At 51.4% G+C, this 16,920-nt stretch overlaps 1 protein-coding gene across 10 annotated transcripts in view; it reads left to right on the top strand.

The window, feature by feature from the left end:
* KDM5C (lysine demethylase 5C) overlaps positions 1–4,749 on the top strand; it is a 30,634-nt gene extending 25,885 nt beyond the window's left edge. For 5 of the 10 annotated variants that reach the window (XM_079764821.1, XM_079764824.1, XM_079764827.1 and 2 more), the window contains 8 exons: positions 146–504; positions 1,028–1,166; positions 1,636–1,815; positions 1,945–2,082; positions 2,245–2,847; positions 3,047–3,122; positions 3,261–3,460; positions 3,565–4,749. In XM_079764821.1, the coding sequence (XP_079620947.1) occupies positions 146–504; positions 1,028–1,166; positions 1,636–1,815; positions 1,945–2,082; positions 2,245–2,847; positions 3,047–3,122; positions 3,261–3,460; positions 3,565–3,930 (2,061 nt within the window). In that variant the 3' untranslated portion in view covers positions 3,931–4,749. The remainder of the gene's footprint in view (positions 1–145; positions 505–1,027; positions 1,167–1,635; positions 1,816–1,944; positions 2,083–2,244; positions 2,848–3,046; positions 3,123–3,260; positions 3,461–3,564) is intronic. The other 5 variants (XM_079764826.1, XM_079764822.1, XM_079764825.1 and 2 more) reach the window with 3 other exon arrangements.
* Positions 4,750–16,920: the final 12,171 nt, after the last annotated feature.

The raw sequence follows: 16,920 nt of genomic DNA on the forward strand, positions 1-16,920 counted from the left end.
TAGGGACCAGTGTCTCCGGCCACGGCGAGGGAGGGGAGCCCAGCCCGTGTTAGGTCTTCCCAGTACGGAAGGGTGAGAAGGTAGGTGGGCGGGACCTGGAAGCGAGCCCAGCTGAAGGGTGTGTTCTTCATCTGCGTCCTGGCAGGGTGTTCTGGAACAGGTGGAGGCCTACCAGGCTGAGGCCCGCGAGGCCCTGGCCTCACTGCCCTCCAGCCCCGGGCTCCTGCAGGCCCTGTTGGAGAGAGGGCGGCAGCTGGGAGTGGAGGTGCCTGAGGCCCAGCAGCTCCAGCGGCAGGTGGAACAGGCGCGGTGGCTGGATGAGGTGAAGCGCACGCTGGCCCCCTCAGCCCGAAGGGGCACCCTGGCTGTCATGCGAGGACTGCTGGTGGCGGGGGCCAGTGTAGCCCCCAGCCCTGCTGTGGATAAGGCCCGGGCCGAGCTGCAGGAGCTGCTGACCATCGCGGAACGCTGGGAGGAGAAGGCCCACCTCTGCCTGGAGGCCAGGTGAGTTTCTGGTGCTGGGACCAGCCTCTTCCCCTCTCTGCCCTTCCCCACCTTCGGAGTGAGTAGAGAAGCTGAAGATGATTCCTGTGGGTGGCCTTGGGTGCCAGGCTCCTGTGTTGGTGTATTGACTCTCCTTCCCTTTTTCGTTCCCTGTCTTATTTTTAAAAAAAAACTCCGTATACACATAGAGGCAGACAGTCTTGTGGGGAAGCAGAGGTGGACAGTCGCATGTACGAGGACTCCCTCTGCAGGCTGACGGTGCACACGGGCACACGCGCCGACAGGCAGATGCACACACATTGGTAGAAAACCATCACCCACAGGGCAACCTGACAAGGTGCAGCCCAAGGTTGTGTGTGTAGGCGCTGCCAGCAGTGACTGGCAGCCACCCGTAGGCACAATACATGCAAGTAGGCCCACGTGGCAGCCCCAGGGGCTCACGCCGCTGTATCTGGTGGTCAGGCTGGGCTTCTTGGTCAGACAGACCACCCCAGACTGAGGCCTCTTCTTTCCCTACCTTCAGGCAGAAGCATCCACCAGCCACACTCGAGGCCATAATCCATGAGGCAGAAAACATCCCTGTTCACCTGCCCAACATCCAGGCTCTCAAGGAGGCTCTTGCTAAGGCCCGGGCCTGGATTGCTGATGTGGATGAGATCCAAGTGAGGACCCTGTCGCCTCCCTCTCCCTCTACCCCAGACCTTCAAGCCAACCAGGAGAGATGCTATATATTGGGCTGTGGGTGGGGTTGGCTTGGCTAGAGAGAGGAACAGCTGGCACATTGTGAAGAGGCTAAATGTGCTTAGTGAGCAGCCTGAGGAGGGGTTGCGAGGCTGGCCCGAGAGAAGAGAGGAGGCTGATGAGGGTGAGAATGGTGGGGGCAGGGCGGGTAGAAGAGGCAAAGTGCAATAAAAGGGGCCTGGGGGCGGACTGGATATGTGGGGGCTGAGCCACTGGCCGTAGGAGTTTCGAGGGAGAGCCACGTGGGTATGCTTGTCTTCGGACGAGCCCTGTTTTATTCTGCCTCTACATTGCGAAGTCCGCTCCGTCTTCCCAGCTCAGGGCCGGGCACAGGGCAGCATCAGTAGCTGTTGGCACGTTGAATTGAGCTTTGCCTTGCCCCTGTCCCAGAACGGTGACCACTACCCCTGCTTGGATGACTTGGAGGGCCTGGTGGCCGTGGGCCGGGACCTGCCCGTGGGGTTGGAGGAGCTGAGGCAGCTCGAGCTGCAGGTGCTGACGGCACACTCCTGGCGGGAGAAGGCCTCGAAGACCTTCCTCAAGAAGAATTCCTGCTACACGCTGCTGGAGGTGAGGCGGGACCTGGCCCCAGCTTCCCCACCTCTGGCCTGAGAAGAACATGGGGGGTTGGGGGGTTCTGGGGAGGGAAGGAGAGGGGGGGGCAGGGGAAGCCCATCATGCCCCCTCTGCCTGCCTCAGGTGCTCTGCCCATGTGCAGACGCCGGCTCGGACAGCACCAAGCGCAGCCGGTGGATGGAGAAGGAGCTGGGGTTGTACAAGTCTGACACAGAGCTGCTGGGGCTGTCTGCGCAGGACCTCAGGGACCCAGGCTCTGTGGTAAGGAGCTTGGGCCGGATGGGGAGAGCTGGGTGGCCACGGGTAGACCACTTGTACCCTGGGCGTAGTTCTCCCGGTTGGGGGTGGGGTGTTGATGGCATCAGACAAGGGAAGGGCTGGGCTGCTGACCTGCTCTCCCCGGTCCTGGGCCCGGCACTGCAGATCGTGGCCTTCAAGGAGGGGGAACAGAAGGAGAAGGAGGGCATCCTGCAGCTGCGACGCACTAACTCGGCCAAGCCCGGTCCCCTGGCGTCATCGACCACGGCCGCCTCGGCAAACTCCATCTGTGTGTGTGGGCAGGTGCCAGCCGGGGCGGGAGCTCTGCGGTGTGACTTGTGTCAGGACTGGTTCCACGGGCGATGTGTGTCGGTACCCCGCCTCCTCAACTCCCTGAGGCCCAGTCCCCCCTCATCCCCACTGCTGGCCTGGTGGGAGTGGGACACCAAATTCTTATGTCCGCTGTGTATGCGCTCCCGGCGGCCGCGCCTGGAGACCATCCTGGCCCTGCTGGTAGCCCTGCAGAGACTGCCCGTGCGGCTGCCTGAGGGCGAGGCCTTGCAGTGCCTCACAGAGAGGGCCATCAGCTGGCAGGGCCGTGCCAGGCAGGCTCTGGCCTCTGAGGACGTTTCTGCTCTGTTGGGACGGCTGACTGAACTGCGCCAGCGGCTACAGGCTGAACCCAGGCCCCAGGAGCCCCCTACCCTCCTCCCTTCAGCCCCTGCCTCTGACCCTCTCAGAGAAGGCGGTGGCAAGGATATGCCTAAGGTAAGCTCTGACCTTCCACCTCCCTTGGCCCACCCCCTCCGCCCCATTTTATATTCTGTCCAGATTCCTGGACTGTTCGCTGCTGGCAGCCCGTGTCTGCCCTTCCAGTCCAGGAGGGCAGAGCTAGGTGGCCACGGGTTGTGGGGAAGAACAGCCTGGTTCTTCAGTTACCATTCCCCACTCTTGCTCTCCCTGCCAGGCCCAGGGGTTGGAGAACGGAGACAGCGTGACCAGTCCTGAGAAGGTAGCCCCGGGGGAAGGCTCAGGTAAGAGAGGTAGGTGTAGATGCGGGCAGGCTGTGTACTGCATGTCAGCAGGCTGAACCCACATGGTCCTGGGCTCTGTGGTGGGGGGGGGGAGGGGGGGCGATCAGGGGCAGCCTCTAACCCAGCCTGTCTCCACAACCACCCCAGACCTGGAGCTGCTGTCCTCGCTGTTGCCACAGTTGACTGGCCCCGTGTTGGAGCTGCCTGAGGCCACCCGGGCCCCCCTGGAGGAGCTCATGTTGGAGGGGGACCTGCTTGAGGTGACCCTGGATGAGAACCACAGCATCTGGCAGCTGCTGCAGGCTGGGCAGCCTCCAGACCTGGAGCGGATCCGCACACTTCTGGAGGTGAGGAAGGGACTGTGGGCAGGGCCAGGAGGTCAGGCCAATCAGCCAGGGAGCCCAGGCCTGACCACTGGCCCACACCTCTTTCTGCCCATCTGTGATCACAGCTGGAGAAGGCAGAGCGCCATGGGAGCCGGGGCCGGGGCCGGGCGTTGGAGAGGCGGCGGCGGCGGAAGGTGGATCGGGGTGGGGAGGGTGATGACCCAGCCCGAGAGGAGCTAGAGCCAAAGAGGGTCCGGAGCTCAGGGCCAGAGGCCGAGGAGGCCCAGGAGGAGGAGGAGCTGGAGGAGGAGACGGGGGCTGAGGGTCCTCCCCAACCCCTGCCCACCACTGGCAGCCCCAGCACCCAAGAGAACCAGAATGGCTTGGAGTCGGCCCCAGGGGCCAGTTCGGGCCCCTCAGCCCCGTTCTCCACTCTGACTCCACGGCTGCCCGTGCCCTGCCCACAGCAGCCGCCTCAGCAACAGTCGTGACAGTGGCTGAGCCTGGCACAGACCCCGACAGAGACCCCCCTTGGCCTCAAGGATCCTCTTTCTGACCATCAAGCCTGCTTCTTGGGAGGTGGGCGAGTAGGGGGGATGGCCACCCCCCACCCCAGCCCACCCCTGAGTTCCTTGACTTTTATATTCTGACTCCAAGGTATTGTTCAGACCTCAGCTCCTGGGGGCCGGCCCCTGGAGTCCCCCTCCCTGGTAGCCTCTAACCAGCATTCCCAGACACCTGAGGCAGATGGACAGATGGATGGGCAGGGGGACCGGGGGTGGCTGAGGCTGGGCCAGCACCATTCCAGAGACAAGGCCAGTGCATATGCAAACTGGGGGACTCTCCTCTCCCTCACCCCAGTTCCAGCCCTGGCCAGGCCAGGCTACACTAACCTCCCCCCCCCCCTCACTCTCCCCTTGCCCTTCCTCACTCTCCCCTCGCCTTCCTCCCCCTTCTCCTCCCTTCTCCTGACTGATCCACCCAGGAGGAGGAAACCACATAGCTGTGCTCACAGTGTCTTTTAAATGATTCGGGCGGGGAGCTCGCAGGGCTCCCCGCAATCTGAAGAAAGCTTTTGGTGCTTGTCCTCACAGCCACCGGACCTTCCCTCCCTGCCCCGCCCCGTCTCCTTTCCTCCTCCTGGGTTCCTGTTGTAATAAAACAAGATTGTTGGCGTGTAATTAATTTGTTCAAAAGAAAACAAAAAGCAAAACAAGCAACCTGGTTCCAGCTGAAGCCTGTTTTAATTTTATTTTATTATTTTCCTCTTGTTAGAAATAAAACCCTTAGCAACGTTTTTTGGAAACGTGTTTCTGAAGTGCATTTCTCTTCGAAGGGGAGAGCAGTGAGTCCTCCATCGCCCGTCAGTGGAGCAGCTGCCGGGCTGGCTGGCGGGCTCGGGAACCGAGTTCCACCAGGTTCTCCTTACCTGGAGGCAGGACATCCCGAGTCTCCCCACATCCCCAAGCCAGTTTCCCCATCTCCCCGCAGACGGCCCTGCACCTCTCGCTTAACTCCTGCCGTTGTCTGCCCTCCTCAAGCCCCAGAGTGATTTTTTGGCTTTATTGAGGTCTCCTTTACACACCCTAAAATGTACCTGCTTTAAATGTACAATTCAGTAGATCAGAGGGATGTTCCTAAAGCGCAGATCTGGTCATGTCACTCTACTGCTTAAAACTGTCCGTGATGCTTCATTGCCCTGAAGACCAAGATTATATATATAATCTCATTCTTTCTGGAATGCTTCCTGGCCAATCCATACGCCAGTCAGGGGCCCTGCCCTGCTTTTTCTCCGCCCTCAAGGGTTGTTTCTGCCCCTTGAATGGGACTAAAGCTCAGATGTGTGGTCATTTGCAACCTGAATGCACTTTTGAAAAACAGCTTTATTGCAATGTAATTTACATACTGTGCCGTTCACCCACTTAAACTTGACAGTTCAGTGGCTTACATTCCAGTTGTGCAACCATCATCGCAAGAGATTTTAGAATTGTTTCATCATTCTAAAAAGGAATTCCACACTCCTTGGGCATCCACCCCCCCCCCCCCACCCCCGGTTTCCCATTCCTAGGCCACCAGTAATATCTATGGATTTGCCTATTTTGAACATTTTATATAAACGGAATCATACAATATGTGATCCTTTGTGACTGTTCTTTCACTCAGCATATTCGAGCCGAATTCACTTTTGAATGTAGATATTGATGGCGTCTTTATTTGGGGCCCCAAAAGTGAAGGTGGTGGGCTGGGTCAGGGATCATCACAGGAGGGTGTTTGCATGTTTATGTGGGGCTTTGCATGCATGTCTTCTGCAGGAGAGGCCCTAGCCCCCATCGTGCAAGACCCAGATCACATGTGACCCCTTCCAGCCCTGGCCATTTGGCTCAGTTGGTTGAAGCCTCATCCTGTACACCAAAAGGTTACGGGTTCGATCCCCAGTCAGGGCGCATACAGAAGGCAACCAATTGATGTCTCTAAGCTTGCATCCCTTTTATAAAGGGATCCTTGTCCCTCCAAAGGCAAGAACCACTTTGGTCCTGAATATTCTGTGTTCGCTCTGCCCATGCGGATACAGAAGAGGAAGCCAGAGCATTGGGGCTGCTTCAGTGGGGCAGCCCCCGAGCTTCCTGTCAGGCCTGCTTCCACAAGGGTGTTCCTCCTTGGGGGCTGGGCGCTGCATCAAGGGCTTAAAGGCTAAAGTTTGATGCCTGCCTAGCCCAGGAGCCCAGCACACTGCCACTCTGGCCTTTCTCATGGGAATGCTCAGTGGGCGCTCTCTGCTCCACTTGTCTGTTGATAGGAACCTGGTAGCAAAAGCCCATCTCTTCTGGCAGCTTCGATTGATGGGAGGGTTGGGCTCAGGGCTGCCTCCCTTCATCTTGTAATAGGGGGGCCCTGGGCTGGACAAGTAAGGGAGGCAGGGACCCCTGGACAGTTCTGTCCTGGACCCAGTTTGACCCCAGACCCCAATTCAGGGGAAAAGGCTGCCCTTTTGCCCACCTATATGGGATTGACTCTGAAAAGAGGGTTGGAGGAGATGACTTCAGAAGAGACAGGCATGAGAGCTGAGACCGGGACAAGAAGCGGGAGGAAGAGGGTGCCTGCTGGGTGTGGACCCAGCCCTCAGCAGTTTCCAGCCTTTCCCATCTTATCACGGCCGTCGCCTCGGGATATGCACCCCATGAGCTCTGCAGGAGAGGCCTAGCCCCCATTGTGCAAGACCCAGATCACATGTGACCCCTTCCAGCCCTGGCCATTTGGCTCAGTTGGTTGAAGCATCATCCTATACACCAAAAGGTTACGGGTTCAATCCCCAGTCAGGGCGCATACAGGAGGCAACCAATTGATGTTTCTCTCTAAAATCAATAATAAAAATGTGACCCCTTCCAGAGAGCTTGCTCTGGTTGCAGATCTGTTCCTCTTTCCCAGACGCTTCCCGAGTGACTCCTGGGGTAGGGGTGGCGGGGAGCAGATGAGTGGGAGGTGAGGAGAAAGGATCGGGAAGCAGAGGGTATCTTCAGTCATTTTCTATCACAGACACCACCTTGCTGCTATGTTCTTCCAAGTTGCACATCCCCCCAGAACAGCTCCTGAGTCCGCAGATGACAAGGGGATGGGAAGAGACATCACTTGTAACGATTAACCCCAATGCCTTCTCTCAGGCCCAACCAACCCCTTCCTTCCCCCTCCCTAATGCCTCCACTGTGTCTTGTGGCATCTGAAACACTAGGATTAACAGGTCTGTCTCTCCCATCCCCAAGCTCCCCATAGTGGGAGCTGCTAAAGGGAAAGCAAGGCCTGGCTGGGCCTTCGTCCTCTGTCCCCACTTCCCGTCAGGGGCCTGCAGAGTCTGGGCTAAGGAGGGGCAGACCAGAGCAGTTGGAACCCCACACTGTGCATGTGAACTCTGTTGGTTGCATAAAGCTCATTGGTAAGGGTGCTACCCCATGGGAGTGGGGTATAGGTCTGAGGTCCATGGTCACTGGGGTCCTGAAGGGGAGACAATGACCATGCTTCCCAGAAGTCCTAAGATTATTGTGATGGAAGAGGGGTATCGAGGCAGAGAGACAGGGTTCCTGCTCCTGGGACACTCCGATTTCAGGAAAGGGAAGGGAGCAGCCCCTTTGAAGCCCTCCTGGGTGCCAATTTCCACGTGAGCTATTTGATGAAGTTCCTGTCAGACATGCAGGAAACAGACTCCTCGAAAAACAGGCCTGGCCCAGGCAGATCGGCCTGGCAGAGCTGGGATTCCCAGCAAGTCTCGGTGAACCTACAGCCTGTGCTGCATGACAGAAGGGGTCCAAGGTAATCATCCTGCCCCCCAGGAAGTCATTCACAGCGGGGCTCAGTGCTGCTCTCTGCTGCAGCAGGTGGCAACTCTGGTGCTATAGCCAGGTTGGCCTTGATAGGCAAAAGTCCATATTGTTGAATTTGTGCATAACCTCCATGCCGGCCTATACTCCTTATGTACTGCTGTGTAACAGATTATTCCAAAACCTTAGTGGCACCAAACAATGAGTATCCCACAGTTCCTGTAGGTCACAAATCTGGGCACAACATAGCTGGGTTTCTATTTCGGGGTTTCTCACATTCTGTAATCAAGGTGTCAACTCTGCTGCAGTCGTGTATCTCAAGGCTTGACTGGGGATGGATCTGCTTCCAAGCTTACCTGGCTCTCACAGAATTCAGTTCCTTATGGGTGGTTGGACGGATAACCTCAGTTTCTTTATAGCTGTTGGTGGGAGGTCACCCTCAGTTTCCTTAAAAGTGGACCTTTCCATAAGGCACCTGATAGCATGGCTGCTTGCTTCATCAGACCAAACAAGTGAGGAGAGAGAAAGAGGAGAGTGGGGAGGGGAAAGTGAATTGTGCATCTGCAAGGTGGAAGTCACAGTTTTTATAACCCAATCACTGAAGTGAGCTCCGATCACTTTGTTTTTTACCCTAACCCTAACTCTAACCCTAACGCTAAATCTAAGCTCTAACCCTAACCTTAACCCTAACGCTAACCCGAAGCTCTAACCCTAACCCTAAGCTCTCACTCTAATCCTAACTGTAAACTCTAACACTAAAACTAACCTCAAACTCTAACCCTAACCCTAACCGCTAACCCTAAGCTCTAACTCTAACCCTAACACTAAGCTTTAACCCTAACCCTAACCTCAAACTCTAACCCTAACCCTAAACTCTAAACCTAATCCTAACCTCTAACACTAACCCTAACCCTAAGCTCTAACCCTAACCCTAGCATTAACCCTAACTCTAAGCTCTAACCCTAACCCTAATGCTAAGCCTAAACTCTAACGCTAATCCTGAGCTCTAACCGCGAACCCTGACCCTAACTCTAAGTTGTAACCCTAACCCTAAGCTCTAACCTGAACCCTAACCCGAACCCTAACTCTAAGCTATAACCCTAACCCTGTTCTAACCCTAATCCTAACCTAAACTCTAACACTAAACCTAACCTTGAACTTTAACCCTAATGTCTAACCCTAAACCTAATCCTAAACCTAAGCTCTAACCCTAACCCTAACCCTAACCCAAAGCTCTAACCCTAACCCTAACCCTACCCCCTAACCCTAACCTCTAACTCTGTCCCTAACCCTAACCCTAACCCTAACCCTAACCTTAACCTTTCCAGGCTCAGCGTGGCTGGCCTGCCCCCGCCTGTTCTACCCCACTGGGCACCTATGAGTTGTTCTCTGGGCCAGGCGCTGTTTCCTTGCAGCACAAGAAACAGGAAAGCGGGAACATGCTCGTTCCACAGAGAAGTGCTGTGCGAGGAAGCACGGGGTGATGGAGGGCCAAAAACCCACAGGCACCTCACCTGGGCAGTCATTCTGGATGGCCCAGTCCCCTCTGTCCACTCCAGCCCTGCCACATCCCCGTGGACCCCAGTGGTCCAGGACAGTGGGTCAATCGCATTGACATCCCATCACTTTTGCAATATTCTACTCATTAGAAGCAAGTCACTATCTCCAGAGCACATTCAAGGGGAGGGGATTGATTACACATGGCTGTGAATACCAGGAGTTGAGGATCATTGGGGGCCAACTTGGAAACTGACTACTATTGTTCATTCTCTGACCTCCAATGATTCATGTTCCTTCCACATGCAAAATACATTCACCCCTTCTCAAGGTCTGTAAAAATCTCATTCTATTCCAGCATTGCCTCAAAGTCCAGAATCTCAGGGGTGAACAAGGCTTCTTGGGTGTATTCCTTAAGTATGGCTCCTTATGTACTATTTTTCTCCATCTGTAGATCTATGAAACTTAAAAAAATTAGCTGTCCCCAACACACACAACATACAATGATGGAACAGGCACAGGATAGCTGCTATAGGCATTCCAGTTTAAAAGGCGGGAAATGGGAGGGAGACACAAAGGAGTTGCTGGTCTATAGCAATTCTGAAACCCAATTTGGCAAATGATGTTCCTTGATTAGGTTTCAAAGCTGGGGATAATTCTCCATGGCTCTTGGCTCTGCTTTCTGGGCTCTTGGTTCCACCCTCAGTATCTTCCTTTCTTTCTTTTTTTAAAAAAATATATTTTTAGTAGAGGCCTGGTGCACAAAATTCGTGCACTGGGGGGTGGGGGTGGGGGGGTCCCTCAGCCTGGCCTGCACCCTCTCACAGTCCGGGAGCCTCACAATCAATTGCCCCAAAGAGGTAGGCCCTGCCCACCTGCTACAGCCTGCCCGTCAGTGGCCTGGCACCCCGCCCCCCTGATTGATCACCCCATAGAGGGTGGCCTGGGCCTCCCTCTTTGGGGCAATCATGGAGCCCCCCTCGCCCGCATTGATTGCCCCACCGACTGGTGGCCTGGGCCTTTCTCTGTGGGGCAATTGTGGGGCAATGGCGCCCCCACCCCCCCCAACCAATCACATCGCACCTGCCTTGGATGGCCTGGCATCAGTGGGTGTCATAGCATGGTCGTCTGGACGGTCGTTCTGCTATTCAGCCAGTCAGTCGATTTGCATATTATGCTTTTATTATTATAGATTGATTTTAGAGAGGGAGGGAGAGAGGGGAGAGAGATAGAAACATTAAAGATGAGAGAGAATCATTGATAGGCTGCCTCCTGCATGCCCCCTATTGGGGATCAAACCTGAAACCTGGGCTGTATTAAAGGGTCGCAGCATTAAAAAGGTTGAGAACCACTGGTCTAGAAGATCTGCCATCTTCAAATTGTGATTATTATAAAACTCTTAGAAGAAAACATAGTGGTAAGTCTTCATGACCTTGGATTTGGCAAGAGATACTTAAGTATGACACCAAAAGCATAAGCAACAAAAGAAAAAAATAGATATATTGCACTTCATCAAAATGAAAAACTCTGTGTACCAAAGAACATTATCAAGAAAGTAAAAAAAAAAAAAAAAAAAAAAAAACAGCCCACAGAATGGAAGAAAATATTGCAAATCATATATCTGATGAGGGTTTACAATCCAGAATATATTTTTAAAAAAACTACAAGTCAATGACAAAAAGACTAATAACCCAATTAAAAAATGGACAAAAGATTTGAAAAGACATTTCTCTAAAGAAAATATACAAATGACCAACAAGCAAATGAAAAATTGCTCAACGTCATTAGTTATTAGGAAAATAAAAATCAAAACCACAATGAGATACCACTTCACACCACTAGATGGCAATAACAACCAATACAACACTGAAAAGGATGTGAAGAAATTGGAACCTTTGTACATTGATGATGGGAATGTAAAATGGTGCAACCACTGTGTAAACATTTCGGCAGTTTCCCAAAAAGTTAAACAGAGAACTACCATATGAACCAGCAATTCCACTCCTAGGTATACACCCAAGAGAACTGAAAACAAGTACTCAAACAGATACTTGTACAGCAATTGTCATTGCAGCATTATCTACAAATAGCCAAAAGGTGGAAACAACGTGTTCATCAATAGATCAGTAAACAAAATATGGTATATACATATACTGAAATATTCAGCCATGAAAAGGAATAAAGTTCAGACACATGTTACAACATGGATAAACCTTGAAAACATTATTCTAAGTGAAATAATCCAGGCACAAGAGGACAAATAATGATTCCACTTATATGAAATATCTAGAATAGGCAAGTTCATATACACTGAGTGGCCAGATTATGAACTCTGAACGCATAATAATCTGGCCACTCAGTGTGTGTATATATATATATTAGAGGCCCGGTGCATGAATTCGTGCATGGGTGGGGTCCGGCCAGCCTGGCCAGGGGGAGGGGACATGGGCGGTTGGCTGGCCTGCCTGCTGGTCGAACTCCTGGTCGAGGGGACAATTTGCATATTAGCCTTTTATTATATAGGATATACACTGAGTGGCCAGATTATTATGCGTTCAGAGATCATGATAATCTGGCCACTCAGTGTATACAGAAAGTAGTTTAAAAGTTACCAGGAGCTGGGGGAGGAGGTTATATACATGTCTGATCACTGGGTTGTACACCTGTAACTAGTATAATATTGTATATCAACTGTAATTGAAAAATAAAAATTAAAAAATCTGTGATGGCAAAGAATTGGAAGCAATCTGGGTGACCATCCTTGGTGAGTAGATAAGAAAAATGAGAAGCTTTCACACTGTGGAGTGCTATGAGGTAGTTGAGGTTGATGGAAGATCTACACATAGCCTCTTGAATATATCTTACAATATAGTGCTGCCATTATTCATGATAGCCAAAAAGTGAGAACAGCCCAAATGTCCAAAACTGATAAATGGGTAAATAAAAGGTGGTAAATCCATACAATGGATTATTATTTAGCAATAAAGGGGGTGAAGTACTGACCCATGCAATAACATTAATGAAAGTTGAAAACATTATGCTAAATGAGAGAAGTCGGACACAAAAGACCACATATTGTATGATTCCATTTATATGACTGTCCAGTGTAGGCAAATCTACAGAGACAGAAAGTAGATTAGTGGTTGCCTAGGAAGGCATTGGGGGGTGGGGGGAGACTGGAGGGAAATGGAGAGTGACTGCTAATGAGTACAGGTTTCCTTTTTGGGGTGATGGAAATATTTTATTTTTATTTTAAAACTAGAGGCCTTGTGCATGAAATTCGTGCATGCAGGGAGGGGGCAGTCCCTCCACCCGGCCTGCACCCTCCCCTCTCCAATCTGGGACCCCTTAGGGGATGACCAACTGTGTCACGCAATCCATGATAGCTGGCTCCTAAACACTCGCCTGCCTGCCCGCCTGATTGCCCCTGACTCCTCTGCCTGCCTGCCTGATGGCCCCTAACCACCTAAGCCTGCCTGATGGCCCCTAACCACCTCTGCTTGCCTGGCTGATCGCCCCTAACTGCTCCCCTGCTGGCCTGATCGCCCCTAACTACCTCTGCCTCACCCCGCACCCGGGACCCAGGATTCCCTTCTCTGGCCAGTTGCAGGTACCCAGGACTTGGGCCGGCCACAGCCAGAGGGGACCGTGGGCGAGCAGCTTCGCCCGGGCCACAGGCGCTGGTGCCCGGGACCGCGGGGCGGGTGGCTTGTCCCTTCCTGAACCACAGCCGCAGAAGCTGGCACCTGGGACCACAGGGCAGGTGGCTTGTCCCTCTCACGGGCCGCAGCCTGACTGGTCCCCATTCCTCTCTCCCCAGTGTTGAATGTTGGAGCCGTTAAGGCATGATGACCGTTTGCATATTAGCTCTTTATTATATAGGATACGTTTTTTTTATTGATTTTAGAGAGGAAAGGAGAGATAGAAATATTGACAGACTGCCTCCTGCATGCCCCCTACTGTGGATTGAGCCCATAACCCCATGCGTGTACCCTGACCAGGAATCAAACTGGTGACCTCTTGGTGCATGGGATGACACTTAATCCACTGAGTTATACCACTGGGCAGGTTGATGAAAATATTTTAAACTTAAATTGTGATAATGGTTGAACAATCTGTGAATATGCTAAAAGACACTGAATTGTACACTTTAAATGGGTGACTTGTGGGATATATAAATTGTATTTCAATAAAGCTGTTATATATATATATTACTAGGGGCCCAGTGTACAAATTCGTGCACCTTGAAAGGAACTGTGGGCCTGAGAGGCTGCAGTAGGCACAGGGGCAGGTCTCAGCCCATGACCCAGCCTGGCCCCTCCCGCTGCAGCGCGCCCCCCCCCCCCCCCGCCGTCCCTGTCTTGGGGCTGGTGCTCAGCAGGTGCGAGCATTGGTGGCTGCTGCCCCGATCACCCCTCAGGAGCAGGGGGAGGTGGAGAAGCCCTCAGGGTCAATCAGGGCCAGCAGCCACCGCTCGTACCCGCTGATGGCGCCAAGTGTTCAGGACCAGCACTGGGCACCAGCAGTGGGTGAGCGGTGGCTCTGGCGCTGGCTACGGGTGCGAGTGCCGGGTGGGACTGTGGTGTGCAGGAGCAAAGAATTTTCAGTAACCACCAGAGGCTCTCCCCCATGACAGCGAGTGACCAGCACTCTGCCTTGGTCTGGAGCCCCCACTCACCTGCTCCACCATCCTGCAGTGGCAACACCTACCATGTTCCGCACACATCCTCTGGTGGTCAGCGCACGTCATAGCGACTGATTGTTCAATTGTTCAATTGTTTGGTTGTTCTGCCATTCAGTCTATTTGCTTATTAGCCTTTTATTATATAGGATGTATGTATATCTCAATAAAGTTGATATACATATAAACATATTGCTGATATATAAAACATCACCAGTCATCTATCTAAACATGTTGCTGCCTCTTTGGAGAAACAGATGATTCCAGGGATGGGACCAGAGAGTTAGGAAAGGCTTAAAAATGAGAGAAACATGTCAAAAGCACACAGGAGCCAACTTAAAGGATCCCCCAATGGCCAAATCTGGAACAACTTGAGCAACAAAATAATTAATGGATGTAATAAATTATACCCATAAAATGAAATAATAATTCATGAGCACATACAGCTATAAACGAATGAATGAATGCGGGAGAATTTAAAGTCTTCATTACAGTCAAAGTCTAACTAATAAAGTCTAATAAATGTAGAAGAAATGGTGGAAACAGAAAATCACTATTTGGCAAACACCCACAGTAATAATTGTGTGAAGCATGAATCATCAGTGGGTGCTAAAATTAGTGGGTAGAAGCTTGATGAATAACAGGATGTTTACTTACTTTGACTATCTCCTCATAATTTAGTTCATCACAAAGGTAAAAATAGAACTTGACAGTGGCGACACCACCTAACCAAGTGACAAGGATTAACATTATCATCAATAAGACATATAGACATCATATAACCCGTTATGATGGACTGAGAAGTATGCATTGCACTGCTTTTGTGGTTTCTTGCCCAATATGCATAGCCTAAATGTAAACATGAGAGAACATCGGAAAAGCCCAATTGAGGGATATTCTACAAAATAACTGACCAGTCCTCTTCAAAAGTATCAAGGTCATGAAAGACGGAAGGACTGAGGAACTGTAACAGATGAGAAGATAGTAAGGAGACATGACAACTAATTGTAACGTGGAATTCTAGAACAGAAAAAGGACATTAGTGGAAAATCTGGTGAAATCTGAATAGATTAATTAATAGTATTGTATCAATGTTAATTTCTTAGTTCTGATAATTGTACTATGATTATGTACAACAGTAACATTTGGGGAAGCTGGGTGACAGGTATATGAGAATTCTTTATTAGTTTTGTAACTTTTTTTATAATTGATTTCAGAGAGGAAGGGAGAGGGAGAGAAAGGGATAGAAACATCAATGATGAGAGAGAATCATTGATCGGCTGCCTCCTGCATGCCCCCTGCTGGGGATCAAGCCTGCACCAGGCATATGCCCCAGACTGGAATTGAACCCGGGACCCTTCAGTCTGCAGGCTGATGCTCTCTCTATCCACTGAGCTAAACCAGGTAGGGAATAGTTTTGTAACTTTTTATAAGTCTGAAATCATTGCAAAACAAAAGGTTTAAAAATTTTTTAAAATTAAAAGCACATATTGCTGTGTCACACAAGTAGGAAAGAGAAAATATACAACACCCTTAGATACATTACAAATACATGCAAACAAAATGTTTTGCCATAACACATACAAAGGTTATATATTTTAATATTAGCTTGATCCCCTGAGAATGGCAAATGGGAAAAAAGGGAATCAACCAACTAGTCAAATGATCACATGAAGAAACCTAAAATGGACCCTAGAAGTTTTTTCTGGAGGAAGTGAGATTGGATTTGGACTTTGCAGGAGAGTGGAGGGACTTGGAGGAGTTAAGGGTGGTCTGAAGAGCTAATAATGACAAAATGTGGGAGAGAGTTAGATGGGGCTTGGAGGTAGTGCCAAGAGTCTGCCTTGGTCTAACCAGAAGGAACTGACTAGTCCAGAGGGTTGGGACTTGAGGCTGGCTGTAGAGGGACTCAAGATGCCTTCGGGCCAGTCTCCTCTCAGGCTATTCTATCCCCTCAACTACTGCCAGGGTGCACTGTTGAGATTGAGCCCTTTCCTGCCCTTTACCTGGTTTGGGGGCCTAATTCTCTTCTAAGGACCTCCCTGACCCCTGGACGATGGCATCTGCTGTGTTGTCCTGTAATCAGCTCCAGACAGGAGGGTAGGTAAAAGGCTAGACCTTTCCTCTCGACTAGGCTTAGGGTCAGGCTGGACCAGGGGCTGATGCCTCCATTACTCTCTCTTTTCCCCAACTGTAGTCAGCATCACCATCTGGGCTGTCCTGCTGTGTGACTGGTGTGGTCACCTGGTCAACCTGTAGTTTGGCCTGGGACAACCCTGGTAGCCTCCACACAACCTACCACTGCAGATGAAAAGCTGATTCCAAGGGGAGCAGAAAGGGACTCAGAAGGAGTGGGCACATTGAGGGTACTCGGGGGGGAGGAGCTACCTACTCAGGGGCTGCTGAACTGCCTGGGTGCAAATCCTGCCTCCATCAATTGCCCACTCTGTGGTTTTTGGCAAATTACTTAATCTCTTATAGTCTCAGTTCCCTCATCTTTATATTGAAGGATAATAGAATAATAGTACTTACCACAGATGGTTATTATGATAATTAAATGAGATTATACATTTAGTGTCTGGAATAAATTAACTTCTCAATAAACATTAGCTGCCATTATTATTACTTCACTAGAGGCCCAGTGCACAAAATCATGCACCAGTGGGGTCCCTTGGCCTGGCCTGCGGGATCAGGCTGAAACCGGCTCTCAGACATCCCCTAAGGGGTCCCAGATTGCAAGAGGGCGCAGGCCAGGTCAAAGGACCCCACCGGTACATGATCAGAGCCAGGGAGGGATGTAGGAGGTTGGCCAGCTGGGGAAGGACTGCTGGAGGGCTCAAGGGTGTGTCCAGATCATCTCGTTCAGTTTGGATTGGCCAGACCCAGCAACAAGCTCACCTACTGGTCAGAGCATATGCCCCCTGGTGGTCAGTGCACGTCATAGAGAGCAGTTGAGCGGCCATAGCATATCATTAGCATATTACACTTTGATT

Source organism: Cnephaeus nilssonii, assembly GCF_951640355.1.
Source record: "Cnephaeus nilssonii genome assembly, chromosome: X".
In the NCBI taxonomy this organism is placed as follows: domain Eukaryota; kingdom Metazoa; phylum Chordata; class Mammalia; order Chiroptera; family Vespertilionidae; genus Cnephaeus; species Cnephaeus nilssonii.